The following is a 21,803-nucleotide window of genomic DNA, read 5'->3' as shown; positions in this document are numbered from 1 at the left end:
CCCCTGTCAGCTAGAGGGAGGGATTGTGGCCTCAAAAGTAGTCCCAACTTTTAAATTATAACTGCTATGAATCCACCATGCTTGTGTTATTTTTTCCATTGAATAATTCAAGTACCACTTTTGGGATATACTGACTATTTATTGAAAATAATAAATAACCCTCAACATCAGTTTAGCCTATAAATGTGCTTCATTCCTAGATTTTTTTTTAAAGAACCACACGTAAATTGCCACCTATGAATAGCACAAGTATTACGTGGTGTACACGGTGATGTTAAATGACCCATAAGGGTGTACGGAGAGAACAGGAAAAACAATGGGCACAATTACTCCATGGGTGGCCACACTTTTTTGAAAAAATCACATGTCAGGCATACAGTCTTTCCTATGAAAAGGCAATTAGACACTAGTTAGTTCCACTTTATTCTTGGGGGTATGGCTAACACATGGCCAGCCAATCTCTCTCAGCCACTCCCAGTGACATAGGTCACATTTATGGTAATGTTAGACCAAAGCATGAGAGTGGTCACAGACCGGAGTCCCGTTGGATAAATGCATCTTCCCATGTGCTTGGTAAAAGATAGGTGTTTTTTTTTTTTAAGAACATCAACGTCCAAAAATGGGAGGTTATACATAAATGTCAAAACACATGACTTCCTTGGAAACATTAGACTTCAGTCCTGCTGCTCACCTGCGCGGGGGTGCGCTGCTCAGTCAGCTAGTGTATGGGTGCCCCAGGCACGCACTGATGTTATTCACGTGGTCTCTGTTCATACTGGGCTTTCAGACGCCTAAAGCCGGGTCCTCTCTTCTGAACCAAATGTCTGCTGCTTTCACTCGGTTCAGTTCCCCTTTTATGTCCCCTGAAACCGAGCTTAATGTCCAATCCCTTGTGACGGTAACAGCCAAGGAAATATTTAAAAGGAGCTAAAATACCCTTGCCTTCCTAAACCTTTGAACAGAATGTCAATATAATTGGCCCACTGATGGTCGAATTGGCTGCGTTCAGATTTTGGTCACGGCATCTTTGCAGCCTTCTTTACTCGGGATGAGTGTCAGGAATTCCTTCAGCTGCTTCGCAGTAATTGGACTCTGCATCTTGAACCATCGCCATCTCTCTTCTCTGGCCACAGACTGTGGCTCTCAGAGGGAGGGCGCTGCTTCAGTGGGACCGGGTTGCGACCTATGGTGTGGCCGCGTTTCTGTTCTGATACCTTCCTGTCGTTGACAGTTTGGATCAAATTGCTGATGCTTCTGGTTACAGATGCTAAGCAAACACAACTGGGCCCTGCTCCCTCCTGAAACTGCATCACATTTGTGACGGTGTTTTTAAACTGAAAACCCCTTGTCATAAGGAGAATGGGGACCTAGCTGTGGAGGCTGGGCAGATGGAGAAGTGGACCAGACTCAGCACACCCATGCAACCTGGGTCCGGTTTTAATCACCCAACTCCCCCAAACCTCAGCATGAAGGCAACCATCTTCCCCTAGAAAACATGGCAGAATGCCCTTTGGGAACCAGAAACCCGTGTTGTCCTCCTGACCGCTCCTGGCCCAGTGGGAGGCTAGAGAAGTGTCTTCTAGCAGAGCGCACACGGCAGGCCTCAGGCTGCTAGACAGACTGGAGAGCATTTGAAAACAGAGAGAGGAGGAAGCGTTTACACCCTCACTGTAGAAATCCCCAGCATTCTCTCCCTCTCAGTAGCCAGGCTCCTGGAAGACACTAGAAGACCTCTCAGTTGGGAATATGACCAGCCCTAGAAGAAAGATTTAAAGAAGCTGGCATGGGTGCCACCCAATGAAATGGTCAGCAGGTCACCTGCAGAAACAGTCCCCATTGTACACGCTGCCTGTCGGCACTCTAACACCCACTGTTACTGTGAACAGACAGGAGAAAAGATGTAACATAAAAAGCAAATACCAAAATAGAAAACAAATTGGAGGAAACCGAGATTGTGCGGGAAGAATAAAATTTCAAAAACCAAACAACAAAAAATGCTGATTAATACCTCGTGGAAGAGAACAGATTGCATTCATGAAGCACCTGAAACATAAACTGAGTATTCAGATGGCAGGTAAAGAGCTTTTTAGGAATTAACACATGATGGCGAAATAAATAACTCAACTCAGGAAGGGAAGACAAGTTGGAGGAACTCACCCAGAAAACATGGGAGAAAGCAAAGATGGAAACGAGGAGGCCCGTGAGCGGGGATCTGTGGCAGAGACCTGCATCCCCACCCCGGAGTGTGGCGGCAGCAGACAGGGCACCGAACTGATGGAGAAGGAGCGATGATGGGATGATGGGATCTTGTCAGGAAGACCTGGGAGGCCATATCTCGGGAAGAATCAGCTGAGGGAGTAGAAAGACTCTAAGGAGCTGAAAATGGGGAGCAGGGAGGGACAGACAGTGCTATTTCTCTTAACAAGTCTCAGAAATACTGGACTGCAAAAATTAAACGTTTTAAAGTGTTGTATCATAATGAGACGCCTTAATGAGCCAATAATAGGAGTCGTTTATGCGGGCGGCCCAGAGGGAGGTGTCTCTTCCAAATCTCTGAGCCCCACATACAGGAAGTTCCCAGTATTTGTACTTTTCGAGCCTCTTTATTTGCAGATATTACAAAGGGCTCTGTGTGAGTTATTGTTACAGACAGTTGTAACCTTGAATACATAATGAGTTAGTACTTGGCATAAGGATGGGAATTGTTATCAGTATTAGTCTATTACATTGGATGGCTAGCTTGCAAGGTCAGACAGTTAAGTTTATCTTTTCCTATTATTTGAACTAAAAACAAAGTCATTTTATAGATAAGAGACTGTCTTAAAGTGACAGAGTTTACAGGACTAGGGACTATCTAACAATAGCAGAGAATTCAAACAGCAGTTTTATACAGATGGAGGTCACTGTGCTTCAAAAGAAGCTGAGTTGGGGGAGGGGGTGTTGAACAACTCCACCAAAGCTTTTCCCGCGGCACTGGGGAGCTTCCTGTGCTGCCCCTCAGGTAACTGTAGGAGGAGCTGTGAGCTGGACACGTCAACAATGGCAAGGACGACGTCCTTCCGGACTGGGGACAGGGCCAAGAGTGCTGTGAGGAGGGTGGAGACCGCACTCCATGCCACTGAAAGGAGGGCAGGGCATCTGGCCGCCGGGGAGCTCAGGGACAGGCACTGGGGCAGTGTGGGAGGGGGCAGCATTGGAGGGGGGCAGCGTGGGGGGGGGCAGTGTGGGGGGAGGGGGGCAGTGTGGGAGGGGGCAGGGGGGGGGGGAGGCAGCGTGGGAGCGTGGGGGGGGCAGCGTGGGAGGGGGAGCAGCGTGGGAGGGGGCAGCGTGGGAGGGGGGCAGCGTGGGAGGGGGGCAGCGTGGGAGGGGGGGCAGTGTGGGAGGGGGGGCAGCGTGGGGGGACAGTGAGGGGGCAGCGTGGGGGGGACAGCGTGGGAGGGGGCAGCGTGGGGGGGGCAGCGTGGGAGGGGGGGCAGCGTGGGAGGGGGCAGCGTGGGAGGGGGCAGCGTGGGGGGACAGTGAGGGGGCAGCGTGGGGGGGACAGCGTGGGAGGGGGGCAGCGTGGGGGGGGGCAGTGTGGGGGGAGGGGGGCAGCAGGATCACCGTGTTTGCGAAGTGAGGCAGGGGAGGTAGGTGTCCTTCTCCCACTGACACTGGGAGGGGCTGGTCTCTCCCGATGGTCAGATTTCAAAGGGACACTTTGCAGGTCCTGAGGAGACATGTCCGAGTAATTGCAACAGATTTGCGTCTCAAAGGGGCAGAGTGAGAGTTCCCACTAAAGGATGTGCCCTGAGAAGCAGGTCAGGCCTAAGGTCAGGAAGAAAACTGCCATTAGCTGCCATGGGCAGCCTGAGGCCGTGGGTCGTCACTAGATCAGTCTTTCCAAGGACACTCTCCTCATTTCCTCATCCCAACAGAGTCTCGCCCCAGTCCTTCCCATCAGCCTGACAGCAGCCCTGCCCATCCCAGCGCGAGCCCCCACCTCTAAGCCTCCGCTCTCTCTGTTCCACCCCCCTGCTCTCCCAGACCTAGGCCAGCCCTCAACCCTCCTCACCTCTCACTGGCTCTGTTCTGCCTTCTTTTTTTAACAACTTTGTTGAGATACATTTACATAATACAAATGTTACCCCTTTCAAGAGTATAATTCAGTGACGTCTTAGTAATTTGACCAAGTGCTGCAACCATCCAGGGGAATAGAAACCTACCCTCCCCGAGTCGGTCAGCGAACAGGGCCAAGGTCAGTTAGGACCTCACCCCAGCACCACCAGCTGCCCTGCTCCCAGCTCCCCGCGCCTGACCCCTCATCCCAGCGGCGGGGTTTTCCCTGACCTGTGGAGGGCAGACCAGGAGCCAGACCGCGCAGCCCGCACCGACTGAGAGCTAGTGCGCCAAGAGCTAGCGACTTCGTGCTGCACGCAATTTGGAAAGGGCCGTATAACATTTATTAAAACGGGGAAAGTAATCTCTAACCCTTACAATTATTGCAACACTTAAACAAACACAGTATCTCAGTACTTTTCTAAACGATTGATGTGGCACCTGTGGTGACCCGAGGCACCTGGTGTGGACAGCTCGGAGGTCACCTTCCCCAGGAATGCGCTGCAGGACCTGGTGTTCCCTCTCTGGCTGGCCCGCTGCTCACCACGCTCCTGTCCGCACCAGCCGTAAGAAGCTGTGTCTTCTAAACGGCATTGCCTGGAATCATCGAGGGAGATGCAGGAGCTGTGACGTAGAATTTTCTAAACACAGTGGATACTGGTGTGAGACAACCAGGATTAAAGTCATGTTTTTGTGTCAACATGCCTCCAGCCACTGAGTTAGCAATGAAGCCAGCACGTCAAAAAGCTGGATTGCCAGCTCCACCAGTTTTCAGAGTTACATTAATGGCAGCAGCTATGCAGCAAACTGAATTTAATAAACATGCTTTGAACATGAATTCCAAACATTCTCACTTGTTTTCTGAATCACGTGTAGCTTCTGAAATAGGAAAGAGATGTGCGGGAAAACACAGGCAGACGTGAGGACTGAAGACCATCTCCCTCCAGGCGTGTTGGCACCCCAGGCATCTCCCGCAGAGGACTTACCCGTCCCTTTCCCTCCTCAGCTCTGACGTCATTGTTCCGCTCCAACAAGGGCCCAAACTAAGAAACTAATTCATTCTTGAATTTAAAAATGCTCCGGTTACTGAAGAGAGCCAAAGCGTTCTACGCGTCAAGTCAGGCCTTTCTTCTTGTAGAGTCGGAATGCCTCAGTGGGAGTGTCAGCGCTGGCATTTATTGACTGTGTGACCCTGGACGTCTTACTCGGAGGATGGAGCCCCCCTTTCTTCATCTGTAAAGTGATGAACAAGCCCACCCGCAGGATGTTGCAATGCCTGGCGTTAGTGAGTTCTGCGTGGTCAGCATTTTGTGAGCCCTCACTACCTAACAGCCGTAATAACCCTTTTTTTTCTGTGGAAATCAATCATTTGCTTTTGCTGCTGAAGTCCGTCCTTTACGATTTTCTTCGTGGGAACTCTCAGGCCCCACATTTGACTTGGACTTGGTGTGTGGGCTGTGCTGTGGAATGTCACCAGGAGGCTGCTTTTAATTTCTCTTTGGATGCATAGGTTTGCTACCACAGAGCCAAATTCAACGATCACTCCAACTCCATAAAAATAATGACACCCAGACATTTATGTTTTAGTTCCATGACAATTCATGAATATATTCCGCAAATATTTAATTTGTATGTAAGACTCCGAGTTAGCCGCCAGAAATACAAAGATAAATGAAAATGTTTCTGCCCCAAAAAGCTTTACTAGTAGAGACATAAATGTGTGTGAGTGCATGCACACACATACACACAAAAACATATGCAATACACAACACACATACTACACACACCATACACACATACCACATACACACATATACACACACATAATGCATACTCATACAATAAAAAGTAAAAGTGGTAGAAGGAAAAGGATTATGCAGATAAAGAGACTGTTATGAAGGTAAGAATAAACAAAAATTTTACTAAATTTCTAGCAGAAATAAAAGTAGATAATCTATATAAATAAAAATGTAAATGTTCGTTTGTTCAAAATCTTAAGTCTCCGAAAGTTCTTCACTGATTGCTTTGAAATTTTGATACAATGTTGCATTTGAATACGCACATGTTTTTATATACCTTACTAGAGGCCCAGTGCACAAAATTCATGCACGGGGGTGGGGGGGTGTCCCTCAGCCCAGCCTGCACCCTCTCCAATCTGGGACCCCTCAAGGGATGTCCGACTGCCCAGGTGGGATCGGGCCTAAATGGGCAGTTGGACATCCCTCTCACAATCCAGGACTACTGGCTCCCAACTGCTAGCCTGCCTGCCTTCCTGATTGCCCCTAACCGCTTCTGCCTGCCAGCCTGATCACCCCCTAACCACTCCCATGCCAGTCTGATTAATGTCTAACTGCTCCCCTGCCATCCTGTTTGCTCCCAACTTCCCTCCTCTGCCGGCCTGGTCACCCCTAACTGCCCTCCCCTGCAGGGTTGATCACCTCCAACTGCCCTCCTTTGCAGGCCTGGTCTCTCTCAACTGCCCTCCCTTGCAGGCCTGGTGCCTCCCAACTGCCCTCCCCTGCTTGCCTGATCACCCACAACTGCCCTCCCTTGCAGGCCTGGTGCCTCCCAACTGCCCTCCCCTGCTGGCCATCTTGTGGTGGCCATCTTGTGTCCACATAGGGGCAGAATCTTTGACCACATGGGGGCAGACATATTGTGTGTTGGAGTGATGGTCAATCTGCATATTACTCTTTTATTAGATAGGATAGAGGCCTGGTGAATGGGTGGGGGCCAGCTGGTTTGCCCTGAAGGGTGTCCTGGATCAGGGTGGGTGTTCCCTTGGTGCATGGGGCAGCCTGAGTGAGGGGCCTGTGGTGGTTTGCAGGTCAGCCACTCCCCCTGGCGACCCAAGCGGAGGCTTTTGTATCTGGAATTTATTTACCTTATACAATTGAAACTTTGTATCCTGGAGTGGAGCCAAGCCTCCTGCTCGCTTTGTGGCCAGCAGCCATTTCTGTTGGAATTTATGTATCTTTGATAATTGAAACTTTGTAGCCTGGAGTGGAGGCCTGGGCCAGCCAGGGTGTGCGGAAAGCTTTGCTTCCTCCATTGCCAGGGGCAACCCTAACCTCCCACTCTTTCCAGCTCCGTGGCTGCTGCCATTTCTGTTTGGATTTGTTTAATTTCTATAATTGAAAATTTGTAGCCTTGAGTGGAGGCTTAGGCCAGCAAGGGCAGGCGGAAAGCTTGGCTTCCTCCATTGCCTGGGAAACCCAAGCCTCCCTCCTGCTCTCTGTGGCTGTAGCCATCTTGGTTGGGCTTATTTGCATACTCGCTCTGATTGGCTGGTGGGCGTGGCTGGGTGTAGTGGAATGATGGTTAATTTGCATATTACTCTTTTATTAGGTAGGATACCTACTATTATATAGATGTCACACCTGTGACAGGTAAAAACATGCTTTTTTTGAAAAACAGCGCCATCTGTTGGACGTAAAAGCAACACACGCTATACTAAATATTTTACGATTCCATTTCAATGTTTCTGATTTACGATCCATTTACGATTTCCAAATTTTCAATTTTACGATTCCATTTCAATGTTGATAATGATGGAAGATTTGTGCTTATAAATCGCGAACAAAGTTCTCAATCAATTGGGAATGCCATCATCAAATCGATCTGCTGCTGCTTCATTCGATGTAGAATTGCATCGTGAACAAATTTACAACAAGGGTGATCTTCTGTTGTATGTGTAATCAAATATTCCTAAGCTAACGCTTGAGCAAAACGGCATTTATGATCAAATAATGCAAACTGTCAATAACGGGGTTGGAGAAATCTCCTTAGGTGCGCCAGGAGGAACTGGTAAAACATTCCTAATTAGATTGATTCTGGCAGCAATTCATGAGGTGAAGATGTCCTCATTCCTCGCATTCCTATGATTCCAACGGATATGCCATTTCAATTTAAGAAATTGCAATTCCCAATTCGATTGGCGTTTGCAATCACCATCAACAAAGCTCAGGGCCAATCTTTAGAATTATGTGGTTTAGATCTAGATACGGATTGCTTCTCACATGGACAATTATATGTTGCGTGTTCTAGAGTCGGCAAACCAGACAATCTCTATATCTGCACAGACAATGGAACGACAAAAAAATATTGTATACCCACAAGCATTGTGAAATTAAACATATTAGAAACATGTGCTTTCTCTTTTCTTTCTTTTCCATTTAACCAGACTGAGCCACAGCAACGCATGGCCGGATACAGCTAGTTGTTCATAAAAATAGGACAAGTTGCTTTTTCCTTCCTATTTCAACAAGATAATTACAGGGTCCCACCTGCTTGTGAAACTGACCCATGTGCTTCCCTGTGTGATTTCATTCATGGAACCCATTTGCTTAGGGGCTGTGGCATTTCCTGCTGAGGTGATGACACGGATGGAGGAATCCACAGGTCCTAAAGCACAGGCTGAAGGTGTTCTGTTAAACTTTTATGAGTCGATGACCATTGTCTTTAAAGTTTTTTTCTCAACCCAGGTCATGTCTCCCATCCATTTACCTTTTACATGTAAGCTGTATATTAATACACACACACAAAAAGACAGAGAATAATTTAAAACACTATGTCTGTGTAAACAAAAATTAAGGGGCCATGTCAAAGCCAAAATTGTCTTTGGAGTATGTGATTCTTAATGATTAATAGTGATTAAGTATTTTGACATGGACAATTTGTCTGGAGAAGTAATCAAAATAAATTCAATTCGAGAACTATTTAGAGCCTTTTGTGCTGACACGTTGGTGTGGCCTTTACAATTTAGAAGGCACTCATCCCTGCTCTTCATGTGCACGTAGAGCAACTCTGAACGCAGCTAAGTCGACCATCTGTGAGCCAATTATATGCTCAGCTTTCACAGAAGAAAATTACAGTTAGTAGGACAAGTAATCAGAGAAAATGTGGGTCCCATATCCTCTCTAATACCTTATGTCATCTCCTGTCTGTATTAGGCATTCAGTGAAGGGAACACATGAAAATATGTCTTGAAAATTGCCTTGTGTTGTACTTTCCATTTTACAAAAGACTGACACCTATATCATCCCCTTTGAGTGGGACAATGTCCTTGAAGGCGATAACTCAAGTTTCAAGGAAACTTCAATAGGAATGAGACAAAGGACAAATGTAGGACGAACTGTCAGAGCCTTTGGTCCAGGCATCGGTGGACCAAAGGAGCAGGGATCACATTCAGAGCAGGATCAGCAACATCAGCTTCAGCTCCAAAGACAACTGAGCAATTCAGACCCAAAGCCCAATGCAGGCTGTGCATCTTCAAGGTCTGCCCCTGAGAGGCTCTGAAAACCCGCCATACTGCTCAGCTAGGGATTTTTCTAGAGGGAAAAAATGAACATCACTTCCAATACCAAAAAGTGAAAGTTCTCAGACCAATATTTCTGAAACCACTAGAGAAGAAATGGGTATGCTAGACCAAAACATTCCAATATAATATCAATTTTAAGCAAGAGACCATTTATTAACAAAAAATAAACACAATGACCTAAAATTGAGAAAATTTTGCTTTAGGAAAGGTGGTAAGATTTGGAACAATTTTCAATGTATAGTTGACCTTAGAGCAACACAGGGGTCAGAAGCACTGACCCTCACACAGTCAGAAATACACATATAACTTTCAACCCATCAAAAACTTAACTATCATAACCTATTGTTGACTGAAGTCTTATAATAATACAAGCAGTTGATTAATATATATTTTGCATGTTATATGTATCATATGCTATATGCTTACAATAAATAATCTAGAGCAAAGAAAATGCTATTAAAAATCATAAGGGAGATAAAGTATATTTACAGTATTGTATGTGTTTATTGAAAAAAATTCACCTGTAATTGGGCCTGCCCAGTGGAATAACTGTCCAATCCCAAACTCCACTTCTCTCTCTGTCTTAAAATACTACCCTAGAACTTGAGGGCCAGTTGAACAAGCAGAATGATCACCTAGAGGGGCTAGAATTGAGGGGGTCAGATAATAAGTACAAAAACACTCTTAGGAGAAAGAGAATGTGGGGACAAAACCAGTGTCCACATCCATTGTGTGATCCAAGGACCAGCAATGGCGGAGGCAACAGGAGAGCAGGAGGTGTGTTTCACAGCAAGGATTCCAAAGTTTTCACTGATCAAACCAGTCTTCCCCTCACAGCCTCTTCTCAGGGGGTGCTTGTCACAGTCCTGGAGGTCAGCCAGCCTAGGATAAGGTCTGGAACTGGAGAGGGCAGTGATATGTGGAAGGGAGATGAAATGAATGAAACCTAGCAATTTTGTTTATTTGGGGGTTTTTGATTATTTTTTATTGAATTGTATTTGACATATCACATGGTATAAATTTAAGGAGTACAACATGTTAATGGAATATATTTATACAACTATATATATAAAGGCCCAGGGTTGTAACAACCAAAGGCTTGACTGAATGCCAGGCTGAGCAAGAAGCAGGTGAGCGGGTTGAACTGCTGACCTCTCAGAGAGAGAGAGGTGGGGCTGATCAGCAGTGGCTGTGGCTGCTGGCGAGGCCTGGAGAGAGAAGCAGGCTGTCGATCAGACCCTGCTTCTTTCTCTGGGCCTTGCCAGCAGCCAAGCCTCTCTCTCTCTCTCTCTCTCTCTCTCTCTCTCTCTCTCTCTCTCTCTCTCTTTCTCTCTCTCTTTCTCTCTCTCTCTCTCTCTCTCTCTCTCTCTCTCTCTCTCTCTCTCTCTTTCTCTCTCTCTCTCTCTCTCTCTCTCTCTCTCTCTCTCTCTCTCTCTTTCTCTCTCTCTCTCTCTTTCTCTTTTTGAGAGATCAGCAGTTCAGCCCGCTTGCCAGCAGCCAAGCCTCTCTTTTCTTTCCCAGCCTCTGGTGGAGCTTTTGACGCTGACTGGCATAGAAACCGATCAATCAAAACCAAATCTGGGTGAACTGCGAGGAGCCAGTGGCTGCCTAGGAAGTGGAGCTTCTGGAGCTGACTGGCATAGAAACCGACCAATCAGAACCTAATCTGGGTGAACTGTGAAGGCAGAACCTAAGGTGGGGGCTGAGGAGGGGTTTTAAGGGCAACAGCCATTTGGTGTAAGGTGTAAGAAAGCGGTTCAATTTTTTAATGACCAGTTTGGCAGTATAGTGCATATGGCTATCAGTCCAGATATAATGATTATGTATTTTTGTCTGCAAAGAGCATCTTCTCCTGCTGAAAAAGGCTCCCCTCCTCCCCCCCCCCCCCCCCGCTATTTAAGCAATCCTATCATAATCTATACTAATAAAAGAGTAATATGCTAATTAGACCGGGTCGACTGGCCATCTTCCAGATGTCCGACTTCCTTCTGGACAAAGCCATGGTGCTGGGGGCTGAGGTAGAGGCAGTTAGGGGTGATTAGGCTGGCAGGGAATGGAAGTTGTGGGTGAAATCAGGCCTACAGGGGGTTAGGAGCAATCAGGCCAGCAGGGTAGGGCAGTTGTGGGTGAGATCAGGCCAGCAGGGGAGGGAAGTTGGGGGCAAGATCAGGCCCGCAGGGTAGGGCAGTTAGGGGTAACCAGGCCAGCAGGAGAGGACAGTTGGGGGCAAGATCAGGACAGCAGGGGAGGGCATTTAGGGGCGATCAGGTAGGCAGGGGGGCAAGGTAGGGGCAATCAGACCAGCAGGCAGAGGGGTTAGGGGAAATCATGCAGGCAGGCAGAGGGTTTGGGGTGATCAGGCAGGCAGGCAGGCAAGCAGGCAAGTGGTTAGGAGCCAGTCACCTTGGATTGTGAGAGGGATGTCTGACTGTGGGATTGGGCCTAAACCAGCAGTCGGACATCCCCTGAGATGGTCCCAGATTGGAGAGGGTGCAGGCTGGGCTGAGGAACCACCCCCTCCAAGCACGAATTTCATGCACCAGGCCTCTAGTTGTAATATAATGGCCATTGCAGGAGTAGCTAACACCCCCATCAGGTTACACAGTGATAATTTCTTTTTAGTGGTTAGAATCATTAAGATCTAGTCTCTTAGCAAGTTTGATGACTATAATACAATATTGTTGTCTATACTCAATGGGTCTCCAGAGCTTATTTACTACTCCTTGCAAATTCATACTTTTAAAGAGCACGTGTCCCATCTTCTCCCTGCCCCCAGGCCCTGGAAACTGTCACTTTACTCTCTGCTTTTACTAGTTTGGCTTTTAGATTCCACATGTAAGTGATATCATACACTACTTGTCTTTGTCTGACTCATCTCAGTTTAATATGCTCCAGATCAATAGCAGTTAAATTCAGGATATTTGGGGTCTACAGCTTTTGCCTACTTTGCCTTTCTTTTCATCTAGCTACTTGGATCCTCTTTTCTAAATTAAACCATTTTTTAAATTTAACTCCCTATTTCCCTATTTAATTTGGATGACAATTTTATAGATTTACATATACATATAGGAAGTCTTACAACAACCACTTTAGAGCCTTTCTGGGACCTTCTCTGCTTTGTCTGTTGAGCACTTATGGTTTGCAAATTACTCTACTAGACACTTTGAGTTACTGCTCCAACCCCTAAGAGTTACACAGTGGAGATCCCGCTTGTAAGGCTGAGGAACCGAGACTCATGGAGGGCTCTCACTCTCTGCCCCGCTTCCCAAAGTTGGGGAAGGAGGCAGCTCCATGCCAAGCCCAGGCCACCCCACACTAGAGCTTGATTCTCAACCGTGAGGTGAACCTCAACTGCCAACAAGACTTAGACTAAAATTTCAAAGGATCGTCCATTTAGACGTGTTGTCTGAGAGATGTCATACCTGCTTCTGAGCTTTTTATCTCAGTGAGCTTTTGTCCTTCTCACTTAGGTTTGAACCTGTCAGTGAGCATTCTCACCCTCCTTCCTCCAATGAGCAAGCTCTGTGTTTTACTGACCCCCTCCTTTTTTGATATATTTTCTCCTCAGAGAGAACATCCTTATTAGAAAGGACTATATACAGGGCAGGACAAAAGCAGGTTTACAGTTGTTAGTATGGAAAATAATGCAATAATTAGTACCAAATAATACAAGAATAAACTAAACCTACTTTTGCCCCACCTGTATAGCCAGAAAGATCAATCTATTTATGTACATCTTTTTAAAATATATTTTTATTAATTTCAGAGAGGAATGGAGAGGGAGAGATAGATAGAAACATCAATGATGAGAGAGAATTACTGATCAGCTGCCTCCTGCATGCCCCACACTGGGGAATCAAGCCTGCAACCCATGCATGTGCCTTGATCAGGATTTGAACCAGTCACTTCTTGGTTCCTTGGTTGACACTCAACCTGAGTCACATCAGCAGGGCTATTTATGTAAATCTTTACTTCTTTATCTACCAGTATCATTTAGATTCCACTATTTTTTCTATTTCCATTAAAAAATAAATAAGCATACATGTAAAATAGACATGTACATAATATACATAACTTAATAAATTTGACTGAAATTCACAGGACCTTATCTTCCTCACACACTTAGCCACACACTTAGCAGTAGAGGGCACCTTCTGTAGACTATTTTGTTTTTCTTCATAGTTTATCCAAATGGCGCATGAGCAACCCAAAGTAGTAGTCGTTTGCTTTCTTCCCTCCCTCCCCCCAGAAGCTCAGAAGAAGCAATTGGAAGAGACTATAGAGCTGATCCAAGACGAATGTGTGTCGGAGAACGCAGACCACTCTCCCGAGGAGCCTGCAGAAGGAGGGCCCGATGCGGACGGCGAGGAGATGACCGATGGCGTAGAGGAGGACTTCGAGGAAGATGGGGGTCACGCGCTGGTAGGAACTAAACTGATCCCCCTCCTTTTTTGATATATTTTCTCCTCAGAGAGAACATCCTTATTAGAAAGTTCCATATACAGGGCAGAACAAAAGCAGGTTTACAGTTGTTAGTATGGAAAATAATGCAATAATTAATACCAAATAATACGAGAATAAACTAAACCTACTTTTGTCCATTGGGTGTCCGTGCCCATTGGGAGCATCACCAAAATGTCAGCGCTCATTCGGTGTAGAAGAAAGATTCAATGTTCGGGGCTAGTTTCTTTCTTCTGTGCATTTGTTTAAGGCAACGTCAGTCCAGTGCTTTGCACAGAATAAGTGCTCAATACATCTTTGCTAATGTAAAGCACGAAGGAGCCCATGAATAAATAGAAATATTATGCATGAGATTAGATATACTTCAAGTCCCAAAAAGAAGATTCTTTTTCCCAAATGCTCCTTCATGAAAGCAAACTTGTGTGTATTCAGTCAAATTACACGTCAACTGTACGTGGATATAACCTCCTGGTAACAGACCACTTACGGGAAGATGCCCGGTGCCCCTCTTATCCAGCCATGTCCACTGAGCATGACTGTCTCTGCTAGCCACAGGGCCAGCAGTCCTTCCTACACTCGCTCACTGAGGGGACCTCTGGTTCACAGCTGGTCCCCATCAGCTGGGCCTGTGCTCTGAGTCGCCAGTCTGATGGGGGTGGGGGAGACTTAGCTGAGACTTCATTTTGCACCTTCTATTTTCCCACTGTTGCCATCATTACACTGCTCATCTCCAGATGTCCTCTTCCCCATAGCACACTGGGGACTGGTAAATACATGCTGATGAGCATGCTCGTTCTCATAGTTTATCAGCCATGAAATTAAATATTCTATCCTAAGGGGCTGACTAATAGCAATGTGTGTGTGTGTGTGTGTGCGCGCGCGCGCGCGCTAGCGCACGTTGCCAACTCTCAAATATCAGTGGAATAATCGTCCCATCAATATTTTATTTACATAACTCAATGTAGGTTTTTAACATTCCAGCTCTGTTTAAATTGCACGGCACCTCCCCTTAAACTTTTCCAGGATGAGCCATTAACATTCACCCTTATTTCCACAAACACTGCATCAGTTTGAAGAACTGAAGGCGCTTTCTTGGAATTGTTTTGATGTTGGGAGCGTGTTGAGCAGGGACTAGAATGAAGAGGACAAAGTTTCTGGGCTTCTCCTCGGGGAGGACTTCCTCCACAGCAGAGGCTTCCTCAGCCGCTCCAGTCAGACCCTTGCTCTCCCTGAGGCATCTGCAGGCTCCCCGCTGCCATTTCCAATGGTTACCCTCTGTTCTGACTTTAACTCACTTCTCAGCAGGATTGGGCTGAGAGTTGGTTACCAGTTGCTCATTCTCACTTTCCTCTGCTGGTAACTTTCCCTCCAGACCCCATTTTACATATTGAAGCAGCCCAGACTTTGTCATGGACCACCTCCTTGTTTGGCACACTCTCCCAAGGTGACCTCAAATGTCAGAGTTTTAATAGTATCTATAGGCCAGAGATCCCTAAATCTAGATTTCTATTCCTGATCTCTTCCTGGAATTCTAGACTCTAGTATTCACATGCCATTTCCTCATAGATCTCCAGTGAACAACTGAAATGTAACACGCCAGAAATAGTCTTGATGTTTTTCCAGCCAACTTATTCTTGTCCTGTCTTCCTCGTTCTAGTAAAAAAAAAAGTCACCCTAGCTGGTTTGGCTCAGTGGATAGAGTACCGGCCTGGGGACTGAAGGGTCCTGGGTTCAATTCCCGGTCAGGGCATATGCCTGGGTTGCAGGCTTGATCCCCAGTAGAGGGCATGCAGGAGGCATCTGATCAATGATTCTCTCTCATCATTGATGTTTCTATCTCTCTCTCCCTCTCCATTTCTGTCTAAACTCAAAATATATATTTTTAAATGTCATCATCCCATTATTAAAACCAAAGGAGTAGCATTACTTCTGATTCCCTCCACCCTCTCCACTAATAATGTGAAACTGCAACCAGCATGGCTAGAGTTTAGGATCTGAAGAAGGGGCCACACACAAATGAAAACACTAGATAAGAAATATGAATTTAGAAATCATGGGGGAGCCAGGTGGAAATTTCCCTCTAGAGGAGAAGCTCCCCAAAACCCTGGAACTGCCAGCTTTTTATTCACTTAAATACACATTTGCCATTTAGGGATGCAAACAGGCATATCAAAGGTAAAGTTTGGTAAACAGCAAAAGGATTATCAGGTTAGGGGATTGCCTTGAGCCATTTGGCCAACAACAGGGCAATATTATGCTGATTTTCAGCCCTGCTGAATATTAAAGTCCATTAGCCTTCTACTGGGTCTTTTCACATTAATATGCTCAACTACTGTTGGTCTTTGCCTCCAGCAATTCTACCTCCAAATCACAGCCCATAGCTAGTCCCATCTCCATGTCAGCCATGCAATCCATTCTCCACACAAGAAGAATAGAAATCTATATAAATATACATCTGATCATGCCACTCCCTGGCTTAAAAACTTGCAGTGCCTTTGATCATCTCACTCAGAACCAAAGTCCCAGTGTAAATGTGAGGATGCTGGGAGGAAGCTGCTGGTGGAGAGAGAACTTGGGGCAACCGGAGATAACACCTGCCTGACCCAAGACCACTGTGTGAGTGACCATTTAGCACAGGCCTGGGCAGAGCAGACACTCAGGGGAAATGGCCCTCAGTGTGTGCTTTGTGGAAAGGCACTTGTACCTTCGTAAGCATTGGGTTTTACCGTCTCCTCTAACATCTTTCACTTAACTGGCAGCCCTGCAGTGTCTGTGCCCATCCAGGTGTGGGGTAAGTTAGGTCATAGTCATACTAATAATGAAAGCCCCCAGTTCATGTAAACCCTGCGTGGTTGTACTTACTCACCCGCCAATCCCAGGTTCTCCAAGGAGTCTCAGCTGCATCAGAAACATGGTAACCACCTGCTCCCCTGCCAGGCCCCCGCCTGCTGTCCCCTGGGGGCCGCCATCCTGCCAAAGCCACACACCTCTTTGCCTAAAGGGCCTCCTCCTCCTGAGCATCCAGGGATGCAGCACCCAAGGGTGCTACTGGGGGTACCCCTTCAAGTTCTCTCAGGTCCCAGTGTGAAACCACGCCAGGGTGCAAATGAAAGCTCAGAGAATGAAGCCCTGTCCCCAGCTCCAAGCTGAAGTCAGGTCCCAGAGCCCAGAGCACCACTGCCTGAAACTGGAACCCACCCAGTCCACCACAGAGCTTCTGCCTGAGCATGTGCAGGTCACTCCCTTCTGCCCTGTCCCTCAGCACACTGGTCCCTGAGCAGCATCAGTGTGGTCCTGTTAGCCCTGAGCTGGGACAGGTCATTCTGCTTAAGACTCTCCAACAGAGGAACCAAGATGGCAGCATAGGTAAACGCCTGTACTTGCCGCCTCCCACAACCACATCAACATTACAACTAAAATACAGAACAACTATCATCCAGAACCGCAGGAAAACTGGCTGAGTGGAAGTCCTACAACTAGAGAAGTAAAGAAGAAAGCGCATTGAGACTGATAGGAGGTGCGGAGGCGTGGAACGGGCTAGTCCAGCATCCACATGTACCACTTTTTTAATCGGGAGGGAGATCGCCTCTTTGGAGGCTGCCTGGAGGAGCAAGGAGTCCCAGCCCCACACCAGACCCCCAGCCCAGGGTCCCAGAGCTGGGAAAGAAGTCCCTATGGGCAGTAAGAACTACGGACTGTGAAAACCAGTGTGGATTGGGGCTGAGTGACACACAGGCTGCTGGAGACCCAGCTGCTCCTCTTAAACGGCCGGCACCAAGAACTGAATTGACAAGTTCCCACTTGCTCTGAGCTCCAGTGCCAGGCAAGACTCTGGGGGACCCAGACACATACGGGGGGAGAAACTGGACTGTCTGGCTTCAGGGCAGGAACATGGGGGAGGCTTTCTTCCAGACAGAGGTGCTTGAAACGGTCATTGTTCCTGTGCTGGGACCTTCTGAGTGCTGGCCTGACTGGCAGCCATTTCTGTCTTTCTGCCCTGGAGATTCCCTGAGACCCTGCCCCACCCAATTTACAGCCCTACCCAAGCTGTGTGCAGCAGCTTTTGCATATGAATGGTCTGTCCTTTCTCAGCCTAAAACCTGTCAAATAAGCTGCAGCTAGGTCAGGGAGCCACAAAGCTATCAATAAAAGGCCCAAGGCCAGCACCAGCACCAGCCTCCCTTGCTTCACAGCTGGGCCTTCTCTGGGCACTTCCAAACCCAATACAAAGAGGAGGAATCTGCAGATCTCTCTGTAGCTCCTGCTGGATCGCCCCAGGCAGTGGCTGGCTTTGCACCTTCATGGAGACCCAAGAGCCAGTGTACCCAGTGGTCAGTGTGAGACCATACCAGATTACAACTCCTCAGGTCCATAAGAGACACACTCAGGGGACAGACTCAGTGAGCACCAAAGCCCCACTGAAGTAAGTCCTGCTCCATAAGGGTGTCTCCTGCACAGCAGCTCTCCCACTGTAGTCACAGCTGGTCCCCACAGCCAGTTTGCCTGGAGGTCAATTCCTCCCAGCAATCAAGGCTCAACTACAACAAGGCTGTGCACACAGTCCACAAAGGGGTGCACCAAGAGTGTCTACCTCAGGTGAATGGGGAGGCTGAGCCACTGGGCCCTATAGGACACCTACTACACAAGGCCACTTTATCAACTCAAGGAGACATAGCAGCTCTACCCAAAACATAAAAACAAACACAGGGAAGCAGCCAAAATGTGGAGACAAAGAAACATGTCACAAGTGAAAGAAGTGGAAGCAAGCAAACTACTGGATACAGCATACAAAACAATGATTATAAGGTTGCTCAAGGATCTTCATGAGAGCTTCAAGGGACTTAATGAGCCTTTCAAGAATCTTAGTGAGAATTTCAAAGACATGAAAAAGGGCCAGTCAGAAATTAAGCATACACTAACTGAAATAAAGAGTAATTTACAGGGATTCAACAATAGAGTAGAGGATTCCAAGAATTAAATCAACAATTTGGAATACGAGGAAGCAAAAAACACCCAATCAGAAGAGCAAAAAGAAAAAAGGAATAAAAAAAAATATAAAGACAGTGTAAAGAGCCTCTGGGATAACTTCAAGTGTACCAACATTCACATTATTGGGTACCAGGAGGATATGAGAGAGAGCACGATATTGAAAAACTATTTAAAGAAATAATAACAGAAAACTTACCCTACGTGGGTAAAGAAATAGACTTAAAAGGCCAGGAAACACAAAGTGTCCCAAACAAGAGTAACCCAAAGAGGCACACCAAGACACATCATAATTAAAATGCCAAGGGCAAAAGACAAAGAGAAAATATTAAAAGCAGCAAGTTAAAAAACAGTTACCTACAAGGGAGCACCCATATGACTGTCAGCTGATTTCTCAACAGAAACTATGCAGGCCAGAAGGGAGTGGCAAGAATTATTCAAAGTGATGTATAGCAAGAACCTATAACCAAGAGTACTCTACCCAGCAAAGCTATCATTTAGAATTGAAGGTCAGATAAAGAGCTTCACAGACCAAAAAAAAAAAAAAAAAAAAAAAGCTAAAGGAGTTCATCACCACCAAACTAGTATTATATGAAATGCTGAATGAAGGGTATTCTTTAAGAAGAGGAAGAAGAAGAAAAAGGTAAAGATAAAAAATTATGAATAACAAAGTAACAACAAATACATATCTATCAACAAGTGAATCTAAAAATCAAATGAATAAAAAATCTGATGAACAGAATAAACTGGTGAATGAAATAGAATCAGGGGCATGGAAATGGAACAGACTGACGATTCTCAGAGGGAAAGGGGTGGGGGGGGTGCGGGAAGAGATTAGACAAAGATCTTATATGCATGTATTTATTACCTATGGACACAGACAATAGAGTGGTGAAGGCCTGGGGTGGGGTGGGAACCGGATGGAGGGGAGCTATGGGGAAAGAAAAAAAGGACATCTATAATAATCTCAACAATAAAGATTAAAAACATAAAATAAAATAAAAAAAGAAAGAAAATTTTACATCAAATTTATAAAAAAAGATTATGTGAGAGAGGGAAGGGGGGAAAAATGAGAGATATCTGTAATACTATCAACAATAAAATATATATTTAAAAAAAAAGAAAAAAGACTCTCCAACAGCTGCCCACCTCCCTCAGAGTAGAAATTCATCTCACTGATCTTCCTTGCTCTCTTTCTGATCTCCTCCCCTCCCCCCTGTCTCCTCCCCTCCCTCCATGATCTCCTCCCCTCCCTCCATGATCTTCTCCCCTCCCTCCCTGATCCTCTCCTTTCCCTCCCTGATCCCATGAATTTCATGAAAGTAAATTGGACATGCAATGCCACCTAGTGGTCTGAGGCAGGTTTTTCTGCCATTAAAAAGAAGCAGCATTTTCAGATTTAGCAAATAAAGTTGCAGGATACCCTGTGAAATCTTAATTTCAGATAAACAATTAGTAGTTCTCTAGTATAATCATGTAATCATGTCACACATATTACACGGGATGTACTTCGAACAAAAACAATTACGTGCTATTTGTTAGAAACTGAAATTCAACTTGGACTTCCTATAATACCTCTGGAAACCCTTCATGCATATAGGAATGCTTACTTGGAACTAATTTTTTAGCTGCTTTTAGCCTCTGTACTGGAATGGGAATACCCACCTCACAGGGCTCTTGGATGGACTAAATGAACTTCACGGAACGAAGACTCGGACACAACGTGAGCAAGGAATTTGTAGCCTGCGTTATCATAAATGGATGATCATCACCTCGATTCCACATGAGGCTCTCAATAAAGTATTACATTTCCAGCGACATGATCCTCACATGGAACTTTGTGCCTTCCAAGTCTCTGGAGACTAAGCACTTCCTATTCGATAAGAAAGCCTTCAGGAAGCAAATGTAATATTCTAAGTATAATTATACTTCCCTTTCATCTTGTTAAATTTTTCTTCCATTTTATGCTTGCTGGCTTACTCAATTCAAAAATATTCCATTTCAAGTTTCCTTCTTATGACTTTTTTTAAGATAATGTGAACTGTACCCTGTGATGATATATGGCTTTTATTTTAGTTTTTGCTGCAGATTTGTTCTTTGGCTCATGTGATCTGGCCACCAACTTAGTAACAGATGGTCAATTGTGGTTTTTAAGAGTTTGAGCATATTGGAAGCCTTATATATCTTGTTTTCTACAATCATCCAACCATTCATTCATTAAAACAATAACCAAAAAAAAATTAAATAAAATGGTGGAAACTCAGTAATGTGCCACATATTTAGTCACCAAGGATTCTAAGAACAAAGCATGCTGGCTTCTGATGTTATAGAACTTTTACTGGGTAGGAGAGGGCATGCTAAAGTCACAACACAGAAACAGATATTAACAAAACTGAAAAGTGTAATTACCATTTGACGCATGACTAGTGAAATGACAGAAGCTGGGCAGACTTCTCAAAGGTTGTGACATTCGAGCTGGTTCTGAAAGAATGAAGAAGCACGTGCGAGGAAAGCAAAGGGTTAGATGGCATTGCCAACAGATAATAGGTACATTGGAAGGAAGGCTTGAATGAACTCCGAGTATGCTGAGAAGCTGGCTGGTGAGTGTGTCTACAGCAGTAGGTCTCAGAAGGTGGTCCCAGGACCAGCGGCATCCTATCAGTGGAAGCTTGCTGGAAATGCAAATTCTCAGACAAAAACAAAGTCTCAGGCTCTAACCCTGATACTCGGAGGGTGGACCTCAGCAATCAGCGTGTTAAGGAGCCGTTGGTGACTCTATGTTTCCTGGTGATTCTGATGCCTCTGGAAGTTTGAGAGTCACTGGACTGCAGGGCCAGAACCCTCTAGCCTAGATGCACATAGACCCACCAGGGTGCTTTGTCATAAATACCGAAGACACGTGTCTCCAGCCGTGGCAATAAATCAAGAGTCCTTGGGG

The 21,803-nt window shown here is 46.0% G+C and overlaps 1 protein-coding gene across 1 annotated transcript in view; it reads left to right on the top strand.

The window, feature by feature from the left end:
- Positions 1 to 13,873, top strand: part of RALYL (RALY RNA binding protein like) — a 264,866-nt gene extending 250,993 nt beyond the window's left edge. The window contains exon 7 of the mRNA XM_054708761.1: positions 13,668 to 13,873. Within this exon, the coding sequence (XP_054564736.1) occupies positions 13,668 to 13,873 (206 nt within the window). The remainder of the gene's footprint in view (positions 1 to 13,667) is intronic.
- The last annotated feature ends 7,930 nt before the right edge of the window (positions 13,874 to 21,803 follow it).

Source organism: Eptesicus fuscus, chromosome 19 (genome assembly GCF_027574615.1).
Source record: "Eptesicus fuscus isolate TK198812 chromosome 19, DD_ASM_mEF_20220401, whole genome shotgun sequence".
NCBI classification, from domain to species: domain Eukaryota; kingdom Metazoa; phylum Chordata; class Mammalia; order Chiroptera; family Vespertilionidae; genus Eptesicus; species Eptesicus fuscus.
This window is presented reverse-complemented; position numbering and strand designations above follow the sequence as displayed.